Genomic DNA, 27,055 nt, shown 5'->3' on the forward strand with positions numbered 1-27,055 from the left:
AAACCCCACAAAAAAACCCACCAAAAAAACCCCAAAACAACACCCACACAGAAAACAAACCAAGAGAATTCAAGAAATTCTGGTTGAAGGAAAGCTTCCATAGTTTTATGGATTCATGAAAAAGAATGCAAATATGCTCAAACTCATAAAACATTCCTGTTTCTTCTAGTTACTTTTAATATCCCTTGTCAGAATTGTATGATGAGCAATAATGGGCTAGTACAGCAAGGCTTAATAAGTATTCACCACTGAAAGCCTGATAACTTCTTTTCTTGGCATTCTTCATTATTTTTAACAAGAAAACCGAGCACCAAGTCTGAAATGAGTTTCAAACATATGTCACGTTTCTCTGTTTATAACATAACTGCAATAAAAAAGCATCTTTTCACTGGATTCAGCATGAACCCAACAAAGCATCATCAGAATCGGTTTTGTCTTTGCTAATGTACGTTACTGCAAACATCATTAGTCCTTTCAGCAGTTGCGCTCTCCTTAAAATGGAATATTTCAAATATTGCCAGATGATGTCTCTGCCTCTTGAAAATTTAAATCCAACGTTTGCTTAGCAAAATCATCTTCACCTACAAACTAAACTGCATCAAAGGTAACATGGATTTTCTACAACATCAAATTTTTGAGTTATTTCCCCAAAACTGATAACCTGTTGCAGCATTCAAGTTCAAACAGAAATCATATTAGTGTGTTTAAGAATAACTTTGAATAACCCAACTGATTTCATGCCTGTTTAATGGTATAGAATTTAGGTAAGAAAGTGCTTACAACTTATTTTTCCCTTATGGAACAATCTGCCTAGGAGTAATAACTAGACAAATGAGGAGACATTATCTAATCAGACTTAATCCTTTTGGCAGCTCCCTAACAACATAAGAGCTAAGAGAGCCACAAACAGAAGCCTATATTCAGCCTTTAAAACCCACATTTTCATATTCTAATAAAATACTGATTTTCAAAGTGCTTGTTATTATTTCAGCTCTCTCCTGTGGGAATGACTAATTAGATTATCTAGAATCCTAGTTATATGCCTCACAATGGACATTAGACTCCAGTACTGGTTTCTAGAAACTTCTGTAATATGGTATCAAGACATATGGTAACATTTGCAACTTTTGGATCTATTTTGGAATGGAATATAGAAATCAAAAGCAAGAACATCTCAGAATCTTAAAGAACCACATTTACAAATACTGCAGTACACTTATCTTTCTTTTTACTATAAGGCTGATAGAAGTCCTTTTGATGTACTGTCTAAATGCAAATGCTCATTTTTACAGAGACTGTTTTTATTACTATCACGCATATTCAGTCAAAACTTGTTCATCTTCTGGAATTTAGCAGTATTTTAGGTAATTGCATAGCTCTCCAGTATCCTGGGATTTGTTGAGGAGACATTTACCAAGCAGAGAGATGGGGAAGGAACAGACAGAGTGAGTTATTTGCATAACCAAAGACAACGAAACCACAATTTTTAAAAGGTTTCTTTCAAATGGTTTTATGGCATTTGTGTTGTTACTTCCAGTTTTGTAACAAAGACATTATCCAAATTGTTGTCAGGTCATTAAAATAAAAATTAACCATCCCAGGTTTCTGACAGTGCTAAGCTTGTTTTTTAAACAGATGTCATTCAACTCTGTTTCCATTTCTCAGCATCTTACCCTAGTTATTGAAGTACTAAGCAGGTAAATGAAAACATAAAGCTATTGTGATTTTGCAAACATCTTGTGTAGCAAGAGCACTACAGGAAGACCACAAAATAGCTTTCTAATGTTTACTTCTGCAAACATACTATAGACTTTGAAATAATAAACCACAACACACATACAAAGCAATTAACAAATTATATGTCTCCTTTAGTACATATTATTAGCTGTTGTAACACAAATTATTAGCAACCCTTTCCATCTCCTCTTTCCTCTCTATGCCTCCTCTCAATTTTCCTGCATATAATTTTCTCCCCACTGACAGAGCAATTGGGTTGTTAGGAGAAACAAATAGTAGCCCATCAGCATACTTATACTAATTCAGAATAATGCTATTTGTTAGCAGGAAGTGTATTCACAATCTATAAGTAATACGTCTGCCAAATCTGTTTCCATAGCCATTCTTTATGTAAGAGGTATCAGCTGAAAAAATAGTTTAGGTGAGAAATGGCCCTCAATATTTGAAAGCATGCATTATATATATATGAATGCCTATGAATGCATATGTATTTATATGGACTTCGTATGAATACGTAACTTTTAAAAATTTATTTACCTCTCTCTGCAACGCTGAAAATGATATTGCCCCATGGGAACATCCTGAAAAAACAAAAGAAAATACCTATCAACTATAACAGACTTTGACAACACTAAGTTGCTTTAAAAATAGTGTTGAAAACAGCATCAAGTAAGGAGAAAAACTTCCAATACAAACGCTTTCAGCATTAGATTAAAATTGTCTGAAAGAAAAATCCAGCCAAGGAACATCACTTCACTAGATGGAGTGACCTGGAGACAAACAGATCTACTGTTACAAACACTAAGTAACTAACACAATAGTCTGAATCCAAGAACGTTTGTTTTACTGCAAAGTCACCGCTTTAAAGTCATCACTTTTTTTAAGTAGCCGAAACTCCTGCCAGCTTCAGCCAAAAACAATGTTAAGTGTTATTGAAAAAAAAAACAAACCAACAAAACAAAGCAACAAACCAGATCTGAGTGACCAAAGTGCAAGTGCAGGGTCCTACACCTGGGTCGGGGCAATCCCAGGCACAGCTACAGGCTGGGTGGAGAAGAGATTCAGAGCAACTCTGAGGAGGACTTGGGGGTGTTGGTTGATAAGAAGCTTGACATGAGCCAGCTTCAGTGTGCGCTTGCAGCCCAGAAACCAACCGTATCTTGGGCTGCATCAAAAGAAGTGTGACCAGCAGGTCAAAGGAGGTGATCCTGCCCCTCTACTCTGTTCTTCTGAGACCTCAACTTGGAGTATTGTGTCCAGTTCTGGTGTCCTCAACATAAAAAGGTCATGGAGCTGTTGGAGCGAGTCCAGAGGAGGGCCACGAGGATGATAAGAGGGCTGGAGCACCTCCCTTATGAAGACAGGCTGAGAAAGTTGGGGCTGTTCAGCCTGGAGAAGAGAAGGCTGCGTGAAGACCTCATAGCAGCCTTCCAGTATCTGAAGGGGGCCTATAAGGATGTTGGGGAGGGACTCTTCATTAGGACTGTGGTGGTAGGACAAGGGGGAATGGGTTCAAACTTCAACAGGGGAAGTTTAGATTAGATATAAGGAAGAAGTTCTTCACAGTGAGGGTGGTGAGTCACTGGAATGGGTTGCCCAAGGAAGTTGTGAATGCTCCAACCCTGGCGGTGTTCAAGGCCAGGTAGGACAGAGTCTTTGGCGACATGGGTTTGGGGGAGGTGTCTCTGCCCATGGCAGGGGGGTTGGAACTAGATGATCTTAAGGTCCTTTCCAACCCAAACCATTCTATGATTCTAAATACAAGCAATGGTCATTATTTTTTATAGATAAGCAATAGCAGCCATCATATCACAGCCACATTTATTTTGTGATTAATAGTGATGGCTGGATATTTTCATAATGAACATATCACAATTTACATTCTGATGCCCTGTATTTATTGAACAAGATGGGTTATGTGACTCCATTCTATGTTGTCATATGTAACAGGAACAAAACTGAATGCTAATATTGAAAACTGTTAGAATTTACTTTCACTTTTGTACTTTTTAGAAGCAGAAGACAAAACAATGTACGAGCTGTGGACTGACAACATCTTACTGACAGCAGTAAAACAGTGCTATCAAAATTAAAAAGAAATCTTTTCTGTTAGTGTAAGAGATGTAACATTGCAGTGTAAATAGTACTATGAAACTCAGGCCATCAGCCACAGCTGATGAGTGTTTAGAGCCCTTTCAAAAGGCAGATGTTACAGTGAGTATCGGAGTTCCCAGAAAACTCTTCTAATAAAGTCCACTCCAGGTACCACAAGAATATTCAAACTTCACACCCTTTGCTCTAGGTTTGGCCATGTTCTAAATGGAGGATATGGCTAAATGGTCAGTAAATCTCAGGGAATTCCTCTGCATCAAAAGTGTTCCTTCCTAAAGGTGTTGCACTCTGGTTTTATGTTCAAAATGTCCTTCCACAAGGTGAACAGCAGCCACTCTTCATGCTGTGACTGCGGTTCACGTGCAGAGGGTCCAGTTCTGTGCTCCTTATAATTCAGAGATGCACTTATAGCAAGATATGGCTTCTTAGAGTCTAATCTAAAGGTCACATGCCAGTGGAAAATCTCCCAGTAACTTCACTGGGTTTATGCCTTGTACAAATGTGTGCATCTTCTTCTAAGAGAAATATCCAGGTATTTATCAGTGAGCACCCTTTTCCTTTCAAATATTGCTAAATTGTACAAAATGACATAAGTAGGCCCCTACTGTTGTGCTAATCTTGCCGTTTTCAGTGGTCATGCTGTCCCTGTGATGCAAGTGTGCAAATGGCTTGGCTGCTCCCCAAGATTCCAGGTACCGGGTCATGCGGACAGAAGCTCTCATTTTGGCTCCATCAAGAGTATGTCGAGGTCTAATGTGATGCTGAGGGCTTCGCTTCTCTCCCTGGTTGACAGAGAATAAAAGGTGATATCAGCCTTGGTGTTCATTGCTTTTTGAAGCAGTAATGCATCATCTGGTACCACTTATCTGCATGCTTAGGAACTTAAAAATGGAGACATGCTAAGAACCTGCAGTTCTTAATGATATTGCTGGGAAATATCAGAGACATTTCTGAAAGCAGGAAAGATTTGCAATGCAAGCATTACATATCTGTAGGCATCAGTAATAACTCTGATCAATATTTTCTGGTGGTGAATTAAAAAAATTCAATAAAGAGATTGGTGGTCCTGCTCAAAAATAATTGACTGGCAACAAAATAAAAGTCCTACTAACCTTAGGATTGATTACAAAGTAAGTCTTAACATTATGCTCTTTCAGATATGGGTCCCTCACATCTCCATCCCCATCTTCCACTTTGTAAGCTCCATTCAAATGTGCCAAGGTGACTGAGGTGATGTGAACACGGCTGAAATTATATTTCAAAAGAATGACAGAATCGTAAATACCAATTAAAAGCATAACTTGAACCCGATAAACCTTTTTTACTAGCTTTCGATACACTTTTTACATGCTGCTCACTTAATTTACAGTCCCTCTAATCTCAATTTCAGAAGTTCTAATGTGCATAAATCTAAAGGTTTGCATCTACAAAGAAATACTCCGTAAATCACAGGAAATACTGAGTGCCCCTTTTTTTTTTCCCTAAGAGCACTAAGAATTAATTCTGGCTTCCCCCTCAAGGCTGATGGCTGAAGTCATGTCATGGTACCTGTGCATGTCTCCATGATACAAAAGTCCACGTGTACCAAGGTTAACAGAGAAGGCTCTTACCCTGGGACTCCCCCAGCTTCCATGTGATTTGCCAGAGTAACATCATGCGACCACACATCGTACTGCCACTTCTGTAGCCCAATGACACCACAAAGAACATTCCCAGAGTGCACTCCTACGCGCATGTTAATATCAACTCCAGTTGCATCTCTCACTTTCCTGTAGTTGAGAAGAAAATGAGTTAATATACATAATAATGCCTTTGTTTTCATTTACCAGTCAAATCACCAGTGACAACACTTATTTCTTTTTAGCATTGCCTCCATTCTTTTTATGCTAGGATTATTTTTGTATCTTACTTTTCCCATTATCTATATTTGCAACTACTTGTAGTGAATATTAATTCTCAAGTCCATGTTTGAAGCCCTCTCTTTTATACTCATCTGAAATTATTTGGGAGGGATAAACTAAGTAGTGGAAATGTTTGGTCTCTTGGTAGAACCCAGGGACTATTTTTGTTCTACAGGCAGCTTTTGGAGATCTGGAACTACCAGCATGCGCCTGTCTATCTCAGGACCCTAACATCTATGTTGGAGACCTTCTCATATCTGTCATATCTAAGAGGAAGGACAAAAAATGCATCACCTCAGGATATTCTACAGGCTGGTGGCTTGTTCGCTTATATGGGATAAGAAACCCAAATGGCTCCTGTATATGAGTCAGGTTTATAGTTCTAGGAACATCTTCAATCTCAATGATAAGAATCATCATTACAGAATTTAACTAGCCCATTTCTCTTTTTTTTTTTCAAAGGGGGTATAGAACTTAAGAGACTTAATTTGATACAGTAAATCCTACATTTAAGCAGTAGTTCTCAGCTGTTCTTTTTTCCGGGAAATTAAAATAATGGGAGTATGACAAAGTATTTTATTAAACCGTGTTTTGAAGTTACTAAGAAGATGAGAGAAGAAGATTTTTAATTCCTTCTGTCTCTAACAAGTGTTTATTGGCATCTCTTTTCACTTTGCCATTTTACACTGTTCTCGTGTAGCTGACACACCTGGAAATGAACTGCTTGTAAATGAGCTTTGTGAGCAGTCAGCAGATTACAAACACCACTTTGCTCTGCACAAGGACTACGACACAAGCGTTCCACTTTGGGGGGAAAAAAAAAAAAAAAGAAGTATTTTTAAGACTGGGCAAAGTAGAAAAGGAACATTTAACCTCTAGGAGTGCTTGTTGAAAGGCTGCCCTGCCATATTCTGCACAGCAAGCCATAAAGTCTGTTTTATAACAAGCTCTTAGGAGTTAAGAAGGGGAACAAGTAGAATATGTTCCAGAACTTAATGTTCTCTTCTGTCCAACTAAGTAAAGAAACCACAGAAGGTTTTAAATTACAAGTGTTACTCTGGACCAAATTATGGTTTACTACTTCTTCTCTCCTCTGCCCCTTGAACAATTGCTATGACTATGTAGGCACTGACTGTGCCTAAGAATGTAATCTATCACACCCCCATAGGACACCTGCCTTACCTACACAAGTATATCTGAAACTTTCCATTATTATTTCATTTTCTGCTCCCACAGTCTCCAGTTTCCCTTAGCACACCACAGTCTTTGTGCCCATCATGGATAGGCAGTCAAAATACTCATCGACACTGCATTTTTCCTACTGCAGCCTAAAATTACAGTTTGTAAGGATTTTATGTTTTTCACAGGCATGGTTAGCAGGTAGTTGTAGCAACTTTACTCCACACAAGCAAGAGTTCAGGTCATTAAGAAAGCATCTATTCTATTTACCTGAGCTTTATTCACTGGTAATTCTGGACTAATGTATCTAAGCCTCATCTAGTCCTGTTTTGCGCTCTGCTACGCATTCAGTGAGCCTTGAGCATTAGTCTCCTGCAAATTGCCAGGTTTAAAACCATAGTTGCATTTTGGACCAGACCTGCAGGAATGAAATCATACCTACAGAAATATTTTATTTTGTATCTAGCTTTCAAATTGGTACAAACATCTCATCCAACTGTTTCACTTTCCTCTGAAATGGAATTCAGTTCACACTACCAAATCAAGGACAGCCTTTGAGAACATGTGGCTGAGAACATTTAAACTAGGAAGTCACCAGACAGACAAGAGGGTGGAGTTTGGGCTGAAGGAAAACTGCACATAATATTCATATGCAAACATATTTTTCCTTAACATATAAGCTTAACAGATAGCCTTAAAGCACCCAGTTAAGGTGGCCAGCTCTCAACATCACAAACAGCACAGCGTCTATTGCTTCATAAGGTGAGCATCCCACTCCTGGGCAAGCATGCTGCACACTACATTGGACTTGTTCCAACATAGAGCAGAGAAACAAAGCAATTAACCAATAGGACTACTAATAAATTTAAGGGGAAACAATCCCTAGCGTAGTGAGGTTGAATTGGTCAAAATGGAGCTACAAATCATGAGGAAACAAAACGGCATAAGGCTTTGTACTACAGATCGCCCAGCAATTTGGTAGAATTCCTCCTTTTTGCTTCAAAGAGAACGGGAAACAAAATCATATTCAGGTGTTAAAATCTCTACAGAACTGTTAATCTAAACAGCAAACTGCTTTATTTCAGTAACTTACACACTTAGGGGTCAGTTTGCAACTCAGTGACTGAATATAAAAACCCCTTATATCTGACAAAGAAGATATTTTAGACAAAGCGAGTCTAATATATTCTTCTGGATGAGGAACAAACATTTTAGAAAATGCAGCAGCCCAATTCCTGTACTGATGTTAGTACAAAAGATCCCTAAAGCAAGGAGATCAAAATCCTAGTTTCCAGAAATACTGCACCTTTTCCATGAATACCTTGAAAGGAAAAGAACAAAATTTGCATTAATCAACCTACCCATACAGTAATTACCTTGGATCAGATCACAAGACCAGGCAACTGAACGCCAAAACCCTCCTGTGACTACAATTACATTCATATTAGGGTAGTACTTAAGTATTAGAGGAATCACCTTCGTATGCCTGTTTAGTTAGTCAGTGAGACAACACTGTTTAACATAACTATCCACTTCATGATGAGGTGCAGACCACATATATACCTCAAAAGGATGAGGTAATTTCTTACTTTGCTACCTAGATAGGGTAAATGTGATTTGGGCAAACCCGTCAAAATTGGACATGAAACTTAGAGAAAAGCATACCATGTCTTAAAATGAAAGTCCATTTGTTTACGAAAAGCAAATCACGCAGATAACTATCAAATATCCAGACCTTCACATGATATATATTTTTGCAAAGGGTAACTCACCTAGACACACTGTAATTTTAGCCCAGGAAAACTTAGCTTTTCTACAGAAAAGATGTTTGTGCCATTAATGATAACTGCTTTAAGTAAGCATTTACAGTATTTTAACTCCTAAAAGATAGTAAGAACTTCAGTTATATATTACAGAGAATGAATTATCTGACTTTGGCTGAAAAAAAAGAAAAAAAGAAGAGGTGGAAGGTTTTTTAATTGTCCTTTCCTCACAAAATGTTTTCTAAATTAACTAACAGGATCAGACGCTTGCTTAACAAAGAAACGGCAGGTAGCTTACAAAAGAGTCATTTCTACACAACACTGAGAGTTCAGATAGCAGTCAGGTGAAGAGATTAGGGGGAGTAGAGTAAAGCTGTCCTTTCCAAGGCTTCTTTGAAGTTCCATTGTCATCAGTACTGCTTCAGTTGCCTATGAGCCATTCCAAATGTACTCTTCGGTAACAAACTAGAGGATTCCTAACATATGTCCAAAACTGTATACTGAGATGCCTTACAACTGTTAACCCATCAGTTACAACCTCTTTTTCCTCTTTCACATCATATAAAGACTCCTGTTATTATTTGAGTTACTTGAAATAAGTCACAAATGCTATTTCAAATGCAGACACATTAGGATTCTCAAATACTATCTCAAATTCTGTTTCCTGTTTCAAAGACAGAACAAACACAATGATTATGAGAAAGAAATAAGGGACAAATACACTAACCCACAAATCAAAAATACTGCTGATAAATACAGAATTCTCAGTAGTGCCCTAATTTGTTAACTGACAAAACTTTTTAGAAAATCCTCATCTAAAAAATTGATCACAGAAAAGTTGAAACTAAAACTAAACCTGTCTAGTAAGGCATACTTAATTGCTTATTTAACAGCATAGGAAGTAGATCTCTCAGCCTAGGGATCTGTAAGCTGTTAGAAATGCCTTCAGTAGATGTGCTCAGGATCACTCCACAGGCTCAGGGCTTGAGGCATCTTAATGGTGGAGGAGCAATTGCTCCTGACCACCACTAAACATCAAACTCAGCAGGATCCAGGAGCATTAGCCTCTCACAGTGCCGTTTGACTAATAGGTGGGTGCAGCATCATGACTTTGCAAAAAGCAAAGCTTCCAAGTCCTAAGTGGTGTCTATTGGGATATGTACCATCTTGTAACCACAAATCACAGAATAATTGAAGTCAGAAAGGACATACAAAGATAGTCTAGTCCAACTCCTGCGCAAAACAGGGTCAGAAAGAGCAGGTTGCTTAGGGCCATAACAGTTGGATTTTGAACATTTCCAAGGTTAGAAAGTCCACAACCTCCCTGGGCAATCTGTGTCAATGCTCAGTCACCCTCAGAGTGAAAAAAAAACCCCATGTTTCTGGATGGACAGAGGGAACCTCCTGTGCTTCAGTGTGTGCCCATCATCTCTTATCCTGTCACTGGGCACCACTGAAAAGCCTGGCTCCATCTCTTTGCACTCTCCCTTCAGGTACTTAATGCATTGATGAGATCTTTCCCCCTCAGCTTTGTGTTCTCCAGGATGAACAGTCCCTTCTCCCTCAGTCTTTCCACATATAAGCAATGCTCCAGGCCCTTAATCATCTTTAGGTATAGTGACAACATAGCCTGGCATAACCCAACATTTCTTTGCCGAGGCTGACATCAATATTACCATGCAGGACCCTGTAGTGAAACACACCAGCTACTGCAGGTCTGAATGTTTCAACCAGCAGCACAGCTACTGATAGAAAAAAGATAGAATTTTAATTGTTAAGTATTTAACAAAAATTTCAGCACTTACTTAATGGCTTCGCACATGTCTAATCCCATTTTCACACAATTCTTGGCATGATTTTGAAGAGATATAGGTAGTCCAGAAACACAGTAATAGCAGTCACCCAGGATTTTAATTCTCATACATTCATTTTCCTGGAGGAAAAAGCAATTTGAGACAATAAATTTTAACCTGAATTACATAAATTAAGGGTTACGGTTACAAAGGCTGACTTAAATGATGTTAGCAAAATCATTCTACTTAAGCTTGCTTCAGTAGAAAAGCTTAAACAAATAAGCTTGCTAAAAAAGAAGTCGTGTCAAAGAGTTTTGTATGGATGGTCCTTAAGGTCGTATGGTCCTTAATGGGCAAAACCAGGAAGGAAGTTTACTGAAAAACATGTATCTGCAGTAGTATTTTCACCTTAGATTAAAGAAGTGAGCCAAAGTATCATGTACTCAATCTAAAAAAAGTCTTACTGTTTGAAACACAAAATCAAAAGACCTAGCCTTCCACAGTTACAATTTTGAAGATGTATTATGCAATACTTTCTGAAACTAGCTATCATAATGGTATTTCCATCTTTGTACTCTAAGGCAATGTAAAGATTTATTTTTTTTTTACCAGTACTGGATGATAGTTTTCAAACTAATAAAAAACACAGAAAATTTTTATCTGTTTTAGTGTTTCTGATTTCACCTTCACACACAGCATTAAATTTGAATTTTTTTTTATAGCAATAACACCTAAATAAGGAGAAGAAAATCTTCTGATTGTATTTGAATCTTTCCTTGTGTAATCACGACACTGTGGTCAGTAATTAAAATTGCTTCGATCAATATTTTCTCTCTTGTCCTCCAGACTCTTAAATGTTTTTCCCGAGATCTGAAAACTGACTGTATCAATTTTCTATCTTGAGTTTCTTAATCCTTGCTACTATAAAAAAATCCATTTAAAGAGCTGTTCATCTGCCATTAGGCTTTGCTGGGCTCCACAAGCTGTCTCTATTGGTCCTGTTAGAGAGCTATCTTAGGTTTCACAGATTGTCACACTGGCAGAAACATGCTGTTGCACTCAGTCCAGAGCCAGATTTTCTCTTCACATGTTTCAAGTCTAATCTTCCTGCCAAAGCCTCAGAAAGGTTGCCTGAAGGTAAAAGAGTCCCCGAGAAGAAGAAAACATTTTAAAGATGACTCACTTATTTAAACTAACAGCAGCAGCCCAGTAGAAACCCACCTTTGCAATCTGATCAAACTTGCCAAACAGCTCATTTAGCATGTGCACCAATTCCCCTGGTGAGCAGTCACTGGCCAGGCGAGTGAATCCCACAATATCAGCATACAAGATGCTGCAATAGAAATGAACAGGAAGTTGGTCACGGTTTCCCCTTCTGCAAAATTCAGATTTAGCAATCAACAGCAAAACCTGAAAGTAGGCATTCAAGAATTCATAGAGGTATGCCAGTACCCAAAACAGCCATTGCTAAGTGTAGAACAATAACTATATTTATAGGTAAACATATATTTACCTTTATAGTTGTTACATTTATAGGTAATATATACCTATATTTTCCTTTGTAGGTATTACCTGTACAGGTATTACCTTCACAGATATACCTGTATTTATAGGTATTGATAGGCATTCTATACCTGTATTTGTTACAGCATATTCAAAAAATACAAATCATAATATAATAATAATTTGCACACAAATCAGCAATATAATAATGGCAATTATTTTAATAAACATGTTTATTATCAGAATTTGTTTAATAACTTTTTATCATTGTACACATTTTCTGTCTAGATTTACCTGTCAGTGATATGCAGCATGGAAGACTCTGTTTAGTTGTTACTTAGACTATTAAATTCAGTCTTGATTGCTAAGATATTCAATACACTATGTTTCTATTCACCAAGAAAGCTTGTTCAATTCATTGAATCAGGCTAAGGAAAAAGTATTTAAGCTTGCAAGTGAAAATGAACTTCCTCAAAAGTCCTGTAATATTTGCTTTAAAAAAGCAATTTCTAAGAATGTCATGCAAATTAGCTCATCCAAACACAGAATATTTTAGCTCAGGTACTGTGTCAAATACATATGTAATATAGCTGCCTCTATTTGCATTATATAACACCTGATAAATTGCTCCAGTCAAGAAAACTACAAATTTAGAATAATGTAACTGACATGAACTACAGTTTTGATGGTATACATGAAAGCAGGACTTGTTAATTTAACCTCAAAAACTAAGATATTATGAAGAAAGCCAGTTAATGTGTGGTTTTGTCTAAACAAGTCCTTTGTTTTATCAGCTTTGTTGCTCTTCCAGAACATGGAATTCTTAGCTTTCGATCAAATTAATGGATATTAACATGAGTGTTTTGAAAAACACATTAAACCAATTATTTTCTTAATTGCTCTCTTAACTTTCTTTTCAAAATTTCTCCAAATGTTGTTCATACATTTTATTTCAGTACGGTACCTTACATTGGTGTGCCTTTTCACATACAAATTGTGAAAGTTGTTCGTGTTTTCCAGCTGACCTGCCTTGGGACCTTGTAGCCTCTGAATGATCTCTGCTTTCATTTCCATGGCAATGTGAGCCGGCAGTAAAGAAAGCAGAAGACGCTCCTAAAATTTAAAATGAAATGTACACAATTTCTTTTAAGGAGAATGAAATTAGTATGGCAGCAATCCTGTGCAAAGCATATGCTATTGTCAATACTCCAGAACATTTTGATGAGGCTTGCACTCAGGCATTTGCCTGGTATGGCCTCCAAAATTAATCAGTTCCTTGAAGAACTTGACAGAGATAGACACACATTTCCTGACATCTAACATCTTCAAGGTTTTGTGTATATTAGAAAAATATCTGAAGAAGTTATACAGTAATGTATTTAATATCTGAGTACGATGCAGAAAATAGAGATTATCAAATAAAGCAAGAGCTGCAAGGATTCTTCAGAGGACTTCAGGGAAATGCAGTCCAACTCAGGCAAGAGTAGGCTAATAGTTTTTTAATGTTTAGTCATAGTTTCAGCAGTTGTTAGATTGAAAATGAAAAAAGATAAAATCAAGACACAGAACATATTGAAAATGTTGGACTTTTCCATACTATTTTGATATGTATTCTCCTCTTACTTTAATACGGCATTTGACAAATGGAAGTCTTCTGAAAATATTAACCTAAGAGGAAACAGATTTTTTTTTAAAAATCTTACATATTTTTCCTTATCTTTTATTGGTATTATATTTACAGTTTTCTCCTTGTGAATCTCTCTTACATCAGTGTATTTTAATTTAGCCCATTTTACCTGTGATAGCTTTTCATTGAGTTCCTACTCCTCTGTAAAACTAGATCAAGAGAATAGCTTGAACTCTGCAAAAAAACCCCCTTCCTGCTTTGATCATACTCCATCTCAAAATTGAACAGGAATTTCCCGTTTTCTCATAGGCAGAGCAGAGAGGCTAATTCTGGCTAAGCACAAGAAAGAGAAAAACAAAAAACCCTGCACCAGTGAGGAGGGGAGAGGCAGCTGTAAAAGCTCATGAATGAGCCAGAGAAAGAAACAGCTATGCCAGAAAAGATGGTGACCTCAAAATGTGCATGGTCTACAGGTGTTAGTTACAGTGATGGGATCTCTTTGGTTCAAAACATGTATTTTTGCAGAGTTTGCAGTTCTATTCATGAAGGTACCAGAAGTGTAACCATTAATCCAACACTCTGCCTGGGATAATTACTCCTGTTCGGGTCTAATGACCTTGAATAGAGCATGGCAATAACAGGGCTATAGACTTTCTGATATTTGGAGCTACCTCAGCTATCCATCTCTGTAATGTCTCAAGACTTCCCATTCCTCATAGCATTTGTGTACCAGTAAGCATAGATAGCATTTACTTACATGAGGCCCTATGAAACTGATCCCTCACACACTTCGTAAAAAACCCTCTATTTCATTCAAACAAGACAGAATTTTGCTTTGTTGCTAAATAATATTGAACTAATAATTTTCTTTCTTTTTCCTTTTTCTTTTCCCCAGTTTGGTGAGATCTAAAAATAATTTTGATTCACATATGTATGGACTGCTCTATAGTTTGCATACTAAAGCATATCACATAAACAGTAAGACAAGTCATGAAATAAATGTTCAAGGTGAAGCATACCTGTCTGTAGCCTGACTAAAGGAGGCGAGAATAAAAGAATATATGTACTGTTTTCCTACTGCTAGGATCTCAGATTTGACACATTGTAGTTGAGAAGAATATATACAATTGACTTAATAAAAATGTTAATGTGGTTTTATTCCATAAATGCAAGGTTAATTTAGTAAGTTTAGGTATTCCAGCAAGTACACATCCATGGGGCTGATGTATTTTCATTTCTAATGTAGTCCACTGGTCCTTTGTGGCACTATTTTGCTAAATTATAAAGAATACCTGCAAAACCAATGGGCATTTTTCTATAATGAAACCTTACTCTTGCAAGTATATAACAGAAATTTGTTGTTTTCTGATGTACAGGATGGGTCAGCACTTGGTAATAATTATCATTTAATAGCTTACAGAGGTGAGTGCTCTTAGCTCCAATTTAATATCACTGTGCCCCTGTAATACCATAGCTAGTAAATGCAAGCTGGTTCACTATGTTCCTATGACTCTGTTAAGATTCCATACATGCAGTAAGGCAGACACTCAAGGTCCAGGTTACTTCTTAGGTCTTTGAAACCCTGGGAGGCTGGCAAACGGTCAAAGAGAAAAGCAAAAAAAGTTTTCAAGAAAGCAGTAGAAAAGGTAATAGAAAAAGTTTTCATAGGAAGCAGTGTAACGTCAACTACAAGCTAAAGAATCACAAGAGGAAAGGGAAAACAGAATGCCCTTATTTTGTCAGGGAGAGCAGAAGAGATGAGATATTCCCCCCGCTTTTTCTCTCCAGGCCAGACCACTAATCCATTCTGCTTAAAGGTCCTGGTGAAGCTGCTCACCACAACAGAACTCCCCTCCAAAGAATTTTTTCCTTCCTCTATTTCCCCTGTACAAAAGAGAAATTTACAACCAGAGGTGGCTTTAGAATGTGTGCTTCACCAGTGTGGAACTGGTGAAGCACACTGCAAAACAGCCTGCCATGCCCAGCTACACCTAAATGGTTCAGCCACCCACTCCACGATCCAGGCTGGGAGCACTCACATATCAGTCCTGAAGTTACCAGCTGTCTGTTAATGTGTTACCAGGTCACATACTGCATTTCAACCAGACTGTTAATTTTGATTTCTTTCACAAAAACACAACTGTGAAAGAAGCTGAATCTCAACTACTTATGAAGACCGTGGTTGGTCTTGTCAGCTAGCCAAATCCAAAATGGTTACAAATACATTATTCCCTCTCTTTCTGCTAAAAGAGCTCAAAAATGCAAAGGATTTAAGAACACCTCTTCCTTCATGTTTTGTTATCTCTGGTGGCTAAAAATTGCATAGTGGAAGGATCAAAACCAACTACTAATCAGACTGTAGTGCCTGATGTGCACTAAAATTTCTGTAGACTGAAACAGTGAACATAGCAAATCAAGATTGCTGCCTATGATGGCTTTTTTTTTGATAATACATTCTGTACTATTCTCTCAGATAGAAAATCCATACAGCAAAAACTAGCTGAACTGACATACAAGGCTGACTTTGAGACAAAACACTTGCCTATTAGTAGTAGACAGAGAAGCCATTCTCAGAGCTGTAGTCTATAAGAAATAAGCTGAAGTAATTCTGAATGCAGGTCAAGATGCAGTATTTATAAGTCTTCTGACTAAAAATAACAGCACCTGCTTCTGGTGAAAGAGAAACTGCTGTGCTGTGGCAATAATGAAAATTCGCTTACAAATGTCTTTCTCTGACATATTACCAACATGATCTTACAGCCAATTCATGTGATTGATGTACAGAAGACTATTTCCTGACCATCCGTGTTCTCTGGGGCTCTGCTTTCCCCTCACCACTCAAATTACTTGTAGCTGAAATTTTTAAGTCCTAGGGATAAAAGACAGAGGACACAATCCATATGGATTACAAAATTGTAGTGTTTTTCAGCAGTGTAGAGTTAAGAACTCTTTTCTTCTCTGAACAAGCCCATCTCGATCCCAGTAGATGGCTAACAAGTAGCAATCCTCCCTTGATTTTCTAACTAAGGATTTTCAGTGGATCTGTCAAACTGTTACTTGAGTTCCTCTTCTCTCAAACCCCACACAGGGATATTTTTGCCCCTTACAGTGTCATTTAGGGCACTGAATATAGAATTCTACTTTTCTGTGGGTTGGGCTGTTTTCAGATTCCTGTGACACGTGTCTGCTCATCTATTTAGCAAGTTCGACAGAGCAGGTCAGTAAGTCAGCACTAAGAGCTCTAGAAGCAATTAGCCTATACATGCATCAGCTTCTCAACAAAGTTTACAAATAAACATGGACAAAATACCATTTTCAGCTGCCCTTGAAATATATCAGGAAACAACCTACAAAACAGGAATCTTGTGATTCCTGATCACACAGTGATCTATCAGTCATGTGGCTAATAAGAGATAGTGATCAACAGGATACTTGTTTGTCCAAATTACTGTACTGTTTACCCAGATCTCATGCACATTCTCTTAAATACACCTACAATGTTAAATAGCTGTAAATGTCTTTTTTCTTAAAGCTACCTCGGTCTCCTAACTGGGAGAGGAGACTGTTTTTAAAAATTAGGCACTATTATCCCCTTAAATTTAGCCTATATTAGTAACCTTCACCAACCTTATTACTTGTACTGACACCAGTAAATTGCATTTTACTCATATGCACCAAGAAAGGTATTTAATCATGATTGCAGAGGCATAAAGAGATGGAGAATTCATCAACTCCTTAGCTGTTTGTTCTAGTGGTTAATCAGCTGAACTATTAAACACTGTTAAAAAAAAATGTTCTGTATTTCTTATTTTGAGGTCTTGGTCCTGTTATCGCTGTCTCAGCTAAAGATTAATGTCCATACTCTTTTCCCTGTGAAGTTAAACACTGATCAGATAACTTAATTTTCTTTCTGATCAGGTAAACAGACTTGGTTCTATGAATCTCCTGTTCCTAAGTATTTTCTACACTCTCTTCTCTAAAGCCTCAAAAACCTTCAAACGTTTTTTGAAAGGTCATTTGACACAAATCACCACATTGTGCTACAGTAAACAAAGACATACACACACACATATACCCTCCTGCCTTCTTCCCCTCAACATGTCCAGAACTTCCACTGCACAAGTTCCCGCTGTAACATCTCTGTAGTTCCCTGTCTGCTATGTAGCCAAAATATTTTTCCAAGTTGCATACACTTTGCTTTTAGAATTATGACTTTCCAGACTGTTATTATAAACTGTCTTGATGGATATGATTTATAAAGTATTCAGTATTATGGTATTTACTATCAGATCAATATTTGGCTCTTCTGCAAAAATAACTGTGATTGCCTTCGTGTATCTCCTAGATCATTAATAAAAAATGCATAATAGCATAAATAATGAGAACTGGTTCTTGCAGAACATGACACACATGACAATTCATTGACCATCTCCACTGATAATTTCCAGTTACCCCACTCAAGATCCATTAGACTGTGCTCTTTTGATGGGAAGCAGTGCCAGTACTTTTAACCAGGATGCCCCGCATCATTGCATCAAACACCTTACTGAAATCTACTGCTTTTGGAAAGTTACTTAACCCAAATCTGTTCCCCATTAAAAAGTTAAAAGCATTTTCATATGACTCAATTTCCTACAAAATTTTTGAGTACATTACTGTATTTCTTTTCAAATACAAAACCATCATAGCAGCATCTTTTATTTCCTATCTATTGTTTATATTCTTCCTATCTGGTGGCAGCTCCTTCTTTTGTTGGGACAGATTTTTTCCTGGAATGCTTTCAAAACACTGTCATCAGCCTTGATAAAAAAAGGTAAGGATTTTTCCTGACATCTACAAGTCTACATATCACAATTTTTGTCATATTGAACCATTTTTTTACATAACTAATTGCTGCTTTTGCTTTCACTCATGGCTCGTAAAGGCTTTACACTACAGCTGACATCTTTTCTGATGACACAATTATGAACTCTCGTCTGTTCATTAACAGCCTCCTAAAGGGCTCCCCATTGCTAGCAACATTCATCTATGGCTTGCTTTGGTTTTTTTTCTTGTAGAGAACAATTTTTTTTTCAAGTCCCCAAGCACAGAACTGTAAGACTTTTTATCTTCATGATCCTGTAGGTGAAATTTCAAGGCTGGCAATAGCAGGAACCAATATCAAACCCAGAAAGTCAATACACACAAGTAGAATGAGAGCACCATCCTCTCAGTCCTTGCTACTTCACCAGCCACGGGACGTGAACTCCCTCATGAAGATATTCTGCAGAACACAAGCCACAGGTGTCTGGGAGCTGCTCTAGAGAGAAAGGGAGTAGGGCAGGGTCCAGTCCCACAGCTAGGCGAGCGGGGCAGGTCCAGAGTGGCCACCAAGGGCCCAGGTGACCAGCCCAGACCATGGCAAGGCACCGGTGGCACGACTTGCTCACTTAGGAAGAACAGTACAACCAACCCAGGCTTTGGATAAAAATACACGTATTGGTTTTCAGGCTAAATACACACCATTCTGCACGCTCATTTGCTGCAGAGTAATTCTGCGGATATACAGTTAACATCTAGCCAGTCACCTTTATCTCCAAGTGACACTAAGGCTACCTGAAAGCACTGCTTTGCTGCAACAGTTTCAATGTATGGGTCTGAAAGCTAATTTAAATGCACAAGCTCACCATGTATTTGGCAAAGACAAATTCCTTCAAGGAGCTTAGGGGATGCTTAATGTTTATGTATAAATTATAGCTTGCATATGCAGTCTGTCTATGACTAATTTTGCAAATGAGGCTCACTACACCTTCAGAATACGTGCCTATCTCGCAGCTGTTCAAGAGCTGAGTCATCAAACAGCAAAACAATAGAGTAAAACCAGAACATAACAACATACACAGCCAGAGCTTCTTAATTAATTGACACAATTTCAAGGTTTGTTTCTGTCTGATTCTGTTAGCTCTTGCTTTAAGTCTTCTATATCTCAAGATCACTGGTGAACAGACAGAAGCAGCATTTTGCAAAGAATCTGTTTGATGAGATTAATGTGGTTATTACTATATCAGCCCTTAATAATGGTGAAGTATTACAATGCTGGCATTTGCTCAATACAATTCCTTTAAACAATAAACCCTTGAACTCCAGTACATATGATTTCACATTTTGATGAGAAGAGTTTTATGGTATTTTTTTCACTACAAACAAACAAAATGCTACATGGCTCTCTTTCCATCTTCCAAGCCACCCATGGGACATGTTAGGGAAGATACTCCCCGAGAATCTATGCAGCCCTTTTGCCAAAGAAAGCGGTTTCCTGCTCAGCTGCCCGATTTAGAGTCAAACCTTGCAGTTGCAAGCATCAAATCCAAAGCAAAACCAAAAGCATCTGTAAGGCACAGCATTACTCTTCAGTTAGAGGACTGAGTTTGGAGTACATTGACAACGCAGCTCCTCCATGCTTTTCTAGGTAGCATGAAACTGGTTCTTTTTACTTCAGGCTTTGCTTGATGATGTTTTAGCCATCCACTTGCAGAATACCAACTAAGCATGTAAGAATGGATTCAAAGTGGGTCAGACAGAGTGGTCAGAAGCAGGGCCAGACAACAATGGAAATGAAACAAAACTCTCAATCTCTGAATTAGATCAGTCAAGAGTAGAGGGAGATAACAATTGGTTTTCCCATACAACAGCCTATTTAGATGGAGGGAGAAGTTTATTCAAGCATAAGCTAATTAAAAAAATTCATTTCATCCATATATAAATGAAAAGTGAGCTTACAGTGAGGATCTGTCCTACTTCTTGTGAAACAGCAATGATAAATTTTAATGACAGAAGCTGTATATTTTAACACCTTTTTTCTGAGCAGCAGTAAGTGTCACTATTCATTCAACAGCTCACTTCCTAGCCTTGAAGACAGAGGAAGCTGACTCACCCTAGGTAGAAATCAAAGAACAGGCAGATGCTGCAGGGTATACACTGTAACTGCATTCATAAAGCAGACCTTTTGTTTCCTTACAATGGTCTAAATAAAAGGGAACAATGTTTGCATTACATCTCTATTTTGGGAATGAAAGTTTCTCTTTTGCTTATTCATGGAATATACATCCTGTAGAAATCTCCCAACTGCTCTTTAATGATTATATTCACTAGCTATTAAATATAGAGATATTTAAATGAAAAACTTTTATCTCACTGGAAAATAAACAAGAAAATCAGAGTTTTGAAAACCAGTTTTCTTTATTTTGAGGAACCCTCAGGAAAAAAAAAACCCCACGCAACCAACCAATCAAAAATAGCTTACTGTACAGCAGATACCTGTTAAACTATTCAAGAACGCTCATTACTAAGCCTACCCACAAAAAAAATAAATCAGCGTAAATCATAGCAGGGATTAAAGCTTTCAGAATTATTTTGGATTTATTTTCTAAAACACATAAACAACATTTTCCATGTTACTGTGTGTATGATTTCTGTAGTTGGTTTAGGTACATGAGGATGCAGGCAGAAACTCCAGCTTAATCCACAGAAAGACTGGGACAATAAGTATCAGACTTTCAAGTGCCTTGTCACCTAAACAAAGCCAATCGCAAGAGGACAGGCACTAAGACCATGTGTGCAATGCACAGAGAAAAATCAGAACCCTAAAAACGTGACTGAGAAAAATTAGAATTGAAAGTGGAAGGGGTAGGAGGCACATAAGTACAAAATGCCCAGAAAAGGATGTTGCTTATGATTCTGTAGTCAGAGCCACCAGATGCTTACTTCCAGGCTGCAAGGAGGCCCTTTTATTGTCTTGGAGCTCTGTTGTGGGCAAAACAGTCTAGAGTCAGAAAATTTCAATTGATTTAGTTTATTGCAAACAAAACTATACCTCCCATTGTTGACTGCAGGTTTGGAAAACAAACAAACAAACAAACAAACAAACACTCCTTCCCCCAAAAAAATAAAAGGAAAGAAAAACAAGGAGACAAACACTTACACAGACATCTATCCTCTGCACTTGCCAGTACCAATTTTTGTTAATTTTGCTGTGGATTATACTCAGACCATCAAAATTCCTGTGATGAGGTGTCAGGTAGTGTAGGGAGTTGAAGTGGTATCTGTAATGGTTTCTTCCTGCCACTGTGTGCTTAACCACTTCTGCTGCTCTATGCTTAATGGTTTCAGCTGCATTTTTATTTAGTGTCCCTTCTCCGTCCTAGGGCATTGATGGGCTACAGTGTCCTCAGGTGTGTCCCTGCTCCAGTATAAATTGTCCATGGGCTACAGTCCCTCAGGGGCATAGCTATCCTCTGGATGCAGCAAGTACTCTACACATGTTGTCTCCTGCACCCAGCAGCTGCCTATTTCTTTCTGAACTGTTTGGGCAGGGGCACCATGGGCCTTGAATTAGGTATCATTTTGGTGCTCAATGAGCAAGTTTTTGTACACAAAGCAGTTTTTTCCGTGGTTGTTTTCATGCACCCCATGGTAGGCTAGAGACAGCTTTGACTGAGAAGTGGCAATTCAAAACACCCACCTCACAACCCACCACTGCAGCCTCCTGCAACCTGCAGCTACTAACAGAGGCTCAGCACAGAGCTATAGCTTACCAGTGCTGCAGAAACAGGGGGTCAGACCTAGAATTTTTTGTGTTTTAACAAGACATCCAGGGGTTAGACAATGTGCTCCACAAGAGACCTGTGTTCAAAACAGTCCTCTCCCAAAAGAGACCCCTTTCTCTTCTTATCCCCAAGGAAAAATGTTTATCAGTATGAGGTTATTCTGAAACTACAGCCCTAACAAGTCTTCTCAGGTGAAGCTATTCTGCTCCAAAATGAAATGATCTAAAAATCACTGAAGCATATACTAGATTTCCTGTCTCTACTGTGCTCTGGTTAAATTCCCTAATCCCCAGGCTCCTGCACAAGGGCTGCTGTGCTCCCTCTTACTCTCTCATGGGATGTACAATTCAGTAGAGATATTTGACAAATGTCCTTCAACACAGGGGAAACCAGGTCCCAGTTTGTAATCTCGTGGGATTAAGTCCAGACTCATTGCTATCTAATAGCCTTACATGTTGAGAGGTTTTATATGGATCTAATTCTTACTAATTCCACAATTTATTTCTGTTGCTTTAAAATCACAGTTTACACACTGATGCCAGCACATTTATATGTGTGAATATGAATTAAATATACTGTAAAAACAAATACTAAAGCTACAGCTGAAGATTTTGGCAGCATTATTTCTAATGGCAAATATGCCATGGATAATTATTTCTATGATTATTGCACTTACTTAAATAATTTCCAAGCTTTAGAGAAATTTGGAAATGGTTTGTGACTTCTTCATCTAAAATCCTTTTTGACAATTTCCAGCATACATCATCAATATACTCAATGCCTTTATTTAATTTGATGAATTTTGAAACTCTCTGTTTTAAACATGGGTTAACACATCTATCCATCAGAAAAAAACTATTGACAATGAGGATTGTGTTGCTGTTTAAAGAGATAAAATTGAAGGAAACCAGAAGTTAATTTTGAAGATACACCTTTTTCTAAGTATATATAATAAACTGTTAAAATTTTACCATGTAATTCCCAAGATCATAATTTATTTATTACTGAAACTTCAACAATACAGGCACATAATGGCCACTATTTAGCACACAGGAACCATAATTCCTGGGAAGGGAGGCAGAACTTAAAATTTAATTTTAGTGTAACAGGATGCTTATTTTCATATTTGGCTCCTGTTCCAGTCTTCTTCGTGAAATTTTTTTACTGCTTAAAAACTCTTTCTGCATGATATTAGCAAAGGTTACAGAATATGTACTTCTTTTTTACACTAGCATTGCTGTTTCCAGCATTTACACTATATAACTTCGAAGCAAATGGCAAAAATGTAAGACTTCTGTACATTTTCAGTCACTTGTAGGAAGAAATGCTATAAAATAGATATTTCTTATTTTTATTAGCACAGAATTGTTGTTAAAAAGCCAAGGGAAGCCAATTATCTTTTCAATCCTGATTTGGTAAAGCCGCCAAGACACACCTTAAAATGACAGCCTCATAGCTGTATTCAGCAGCATTTGCATTGCCACATCCAGCACAGCTTAGCAACACGCAAATGCTAAATCCTGCCAAGAATTCATAGAACATGTGCTAAAAACACTGTCGTGTTCTGGTAAATCAGTGTCTTCCTACAGAAAAGTGCCCCACATATTCAGAAGTTGCTTATTTGCAGTTTACAATCTCAGTATTAAAAAAAATAATAGGTTTTTTCCAAGGGGTGTGACTGGGAGTGTTATTCTCCAAATGCTGCATTCTCAATAAAGCAGATCCATCTAAATGAGAGTCACTGAGAGGTGAAGCAGAAGGAACCTTTCAGAAGACAGAATGGCACACGCAGGGAGACAGAACAAAGAAGCAGAATATTACTCTCCTGCAGCGCAACCGGCTTCTGTAGAGAAGCCTGTCAACCAAGCGTGAAGGTGACAGGAAGATTTCCTAGAGACCCAAAAGGGACTTGCTGAGGTTGTTTCAATGCTGGAAGCCACTGGAAGCTGTTGAACTAGAAGGGCTTTGTAGAAGGCTCGAGGAAACCCTGCCCTGCAAGTACTCAATGAAAAGATTTATTTTCAAGACTTGGTATTTTCTTCTGTTTCATCAGCAATTCTGAGTTTTCTTTGGTTGAAGAGTTAACTTTTCTAAATAAGTTAACTGTGCTGTAAATAAAACCCGTATTTTTGAGACTGGAAGCTATTCCACCCAAAGACCAATATGAGTCATGCTGTGTCATACCAAGTGTGGTTTAAAGTTTGAATAACCATTCAGTGATCCATCAAGGTTAGGCTTTTGCAGCTACACCCTACTCCTGTATTAATTGCAGCCTGTGCAATGAGCGAATTCGATAAATTGTTTGAGGCAAAAGTTCATTTCATATTTGGGTGAGTCAAGATAGAAACTTTCATACAAAAGCTCATCTCTTAGTTCATAACAACTGCCATTCAAAGAATATCACTGCACGTACACAAGGCAGTTCTTATTTAATGCTTGACAGATAAAGGTCTGCATCTTATCTGTCTGGTGCGGTATCAGTTCCTCTGCTATTCTGCTGTATCTTTTTCCTTATGTAGTCTCCAAAGAAGCCTGGCGCTTTGGTCTGAGACTGTGTGCTGAAGTACTGACAGATGTTTCAGTGCAACCGGTCCATCTTTGTTTGGCAAATCTACAGCTCTTCCAGCAGTGCAAAATTCATTTGGTTCAGGACAGTAATAGCCACCCAAACCAGTCACCTCGTGTCTTTCAGCACAACTTTTTCCACGTGTGTTCTTCTCTCTACACTAAGAGGAGGGTGACATTTTGCTACCAACCTCCTCTGCTGGTTTCAGCTAACTTTCCCCATCTATAGCATAGGTTCACCTCTGCATTCTTCAGAAACTTGTTTCTGGTGTCTTAGAGCAGCACACTGAAAGGATGACTCCCCAAATGTAGTTTTTCTATTCAAGTGGTACAGTAATCTAACAGCATATGCAACATGGTATTTTCAAGCTTCCAATGCAGAAGAAGGAAGTAAACACAAAGGAACAAAATGTGGCCCAGGAGGAACTGAAAGACCAGCAATAAATCATGTTTCTTCAATGTGATATAGCATACAGAAAGGGAAATGTCTGTGCCAGATGGCCAGATTTAAAATCTGATGTTTTTCTTTTGGTTTTGTTTGTTGTTGTTTGTTTTTTTTTTAAATGGTCTACAAGAAAGCATGGGGCTGCACCAAAAGCTGAGGCCCAAGCTACACTGAAAGATGTACCTATAAATATAGTTGTTATTTTCAAACACTAGCCAGAAACATTTTTATGAAGAAGCAAATAAAATGCCTGCTGTTAATTTTACAGTAACAATTCATCCTACCCTAAACATCCATGTTATTTCATAAACAAATATATCTGGCTACAGTAACATGAGAAAACAGCCAATCTGCACTTTATGAATTCCAGAAAACTACTCTTTCAGTACTATTTTCATCTTCTAGAAATGTACATAAACTATCATCTCTATACTTGCATACTCAGGGTTTATTTTATATATGAATAAAGATCTAAAAACATGTTACATAGCAAATCAAATTTATTTACAGATTTACTTTGATAGCATAAAGCTTGCTGTAAAAGCTGACAGATCTCCATGCTATGGTGTACTATGCAAAACTAAAGCACTTCTGTGAATAACACTATACAAACTGGCAGAACATGCTCCAACAACAAATTATTGTTTCTAGGACTTGTACATATTTTATGTACAAGCAACTTACGATAAGCAACTTTCACTCAAATCTTTACTTTGAATGCAGAAAGCTATTATAAAATAATCTGAGCATAAAGGAAAATTAAAGGGACATCTGAGGGATTGGATTTTTTTCTTAATACATCTTTAAAAAGTTTCTCATAGGGACAAACAATCAAATTAAAAATATTTGATCATGCGAAGACATTTGTCCTGTCCCATGACTGCTTACTTTCTTCAAGACCCTTTTGTGAGGGATCTTGCCTTCCAGAAATATGGGTGGCCCATATCAAGTGGATCATTCTTACCCACAGGATCACTAAAACTGTTAGAGAATACTTAGGTTTTTGTCTACAGTAGCTGTCTTGACTTTTCTTCCATACCTCACCCAAATGTGCAGGGATCTTATATTCTACTTCCATTAATATACCCAAAACAGACACGATGTTTTTAAGTCAGTAGTGCCTTGATCTCCCCTGGAGCTCTGCCACAACTGGCATCGCAGTTGCCTTCCTTCTGTGCTTCAGCATCAGCACAACTCTTGGTGAGAGACTCTGCCTAAGAAGTAGCAGCAGCATTTCACCTGTTTTGTTCCCGAATTTCTTTAGATCTCTCTGCTGAATACACAGATACAAGGATTTATTATCACTTATTTTATTTAGTCTGTTTCTTCCTTGACCTCACCTTCTAACACTTCACCCTGAGATATATTCTGTAATGACTTTTCCATAAACTTGAGAAACTCGATTCTTCCACAACAAATGCTGAAACATAAAAAGATTACTTTAACTATATTTATTATGAGGAATCACATGGCATAGTTCCCGAATATGAACTTAATCTGAAAAAGACAAATGAGTTCATTTTTGTACAATCAAAAATATACTTCATGCTTCTTTCTAATCATTGTTAAACTTACAGTAAGATTTAGCTTTTCAATGCTAATTTGCCAAAAAGATGTAAAACACGGGGTTTAATTTTTTCAAATTTTTCAGTATCCCCTTTCAAAGCAAAACTTCAGATGCTCTTGCAGTTATTTAAAATTACCCTTTTACCAATTTGCAGTCATGATCACAAGGTATTGAACATTAAGAATGGATTAAATCTAATGCCTTTTTATTCCTTTCTCCCCTCCTCTCTCCCCCCCCCCCCCCTTTTTTTTCTTTTTTTCTATAAACACACAGAAAAA

The 27,055-nt window shown here is 37.7% G+C and overlaps 1 protein-coding gene across 1 annotated transcript in view; it reads right to left on the reverse strand.

The window, feature by feature from the left end:
- ADCY2 (adenylate cyclase 2 (brain)) overlaps positions 1 to 27,055 on the reverse strand; it is a 163,516-nt gene that overhangs the window by 59,928 nt on the left and 76,533 nt on the right. Inside the window, exons 5-11 of the mRNA XM_010013721.1 lie at positions 12,953 to 13,101; positions 11,707 to 11,818; positions 10,498 to 10,625; positions 5,460 to 5,618; positions 4,962 to 5,094; positions 4,455 to 4,631; positions 2,275 to 2,318 (exon numbers count right to left, since the gene is read on the reverse strand). Coding sequence (XP_010012023.1) covers positions 2,275 to 2,318; positions 4,455 to 4,631; positions 4,962 to 5,094; positions 5,460 to 5,618; positions 10,498 to 10,625; positions 11,707 to 11,818; positions 12,953 to 13,101 — 902 coding nt within the window. The remainder of the gene's footprint in view (positions 1 to 2,274; positions 2,319 to 4,454; positions 4,632 to 4,961; positions 5,095 to 5,459; positions 5,619 to 10,497; positions 10,626 to 11,706; positions 11,819 to 12,952; positions 13,102 to 27,055) is intronic.

This window comes from Nestor notabilis, unplaced genomic scaffold (genome assembly GCF_000696875.1).
Source record: "Nestor notabilis isolate BGI_N333 unplaced genomic scaffold, ASM69687v1 scaffold5794, whole genome shotgun sequence".
Classification (NCBI taxonomy): Eukaryota; Metazoa; Chordata; class Aves; order Psittaciformes; family Psittacidae; genus Nestor; species Nestor notabilis.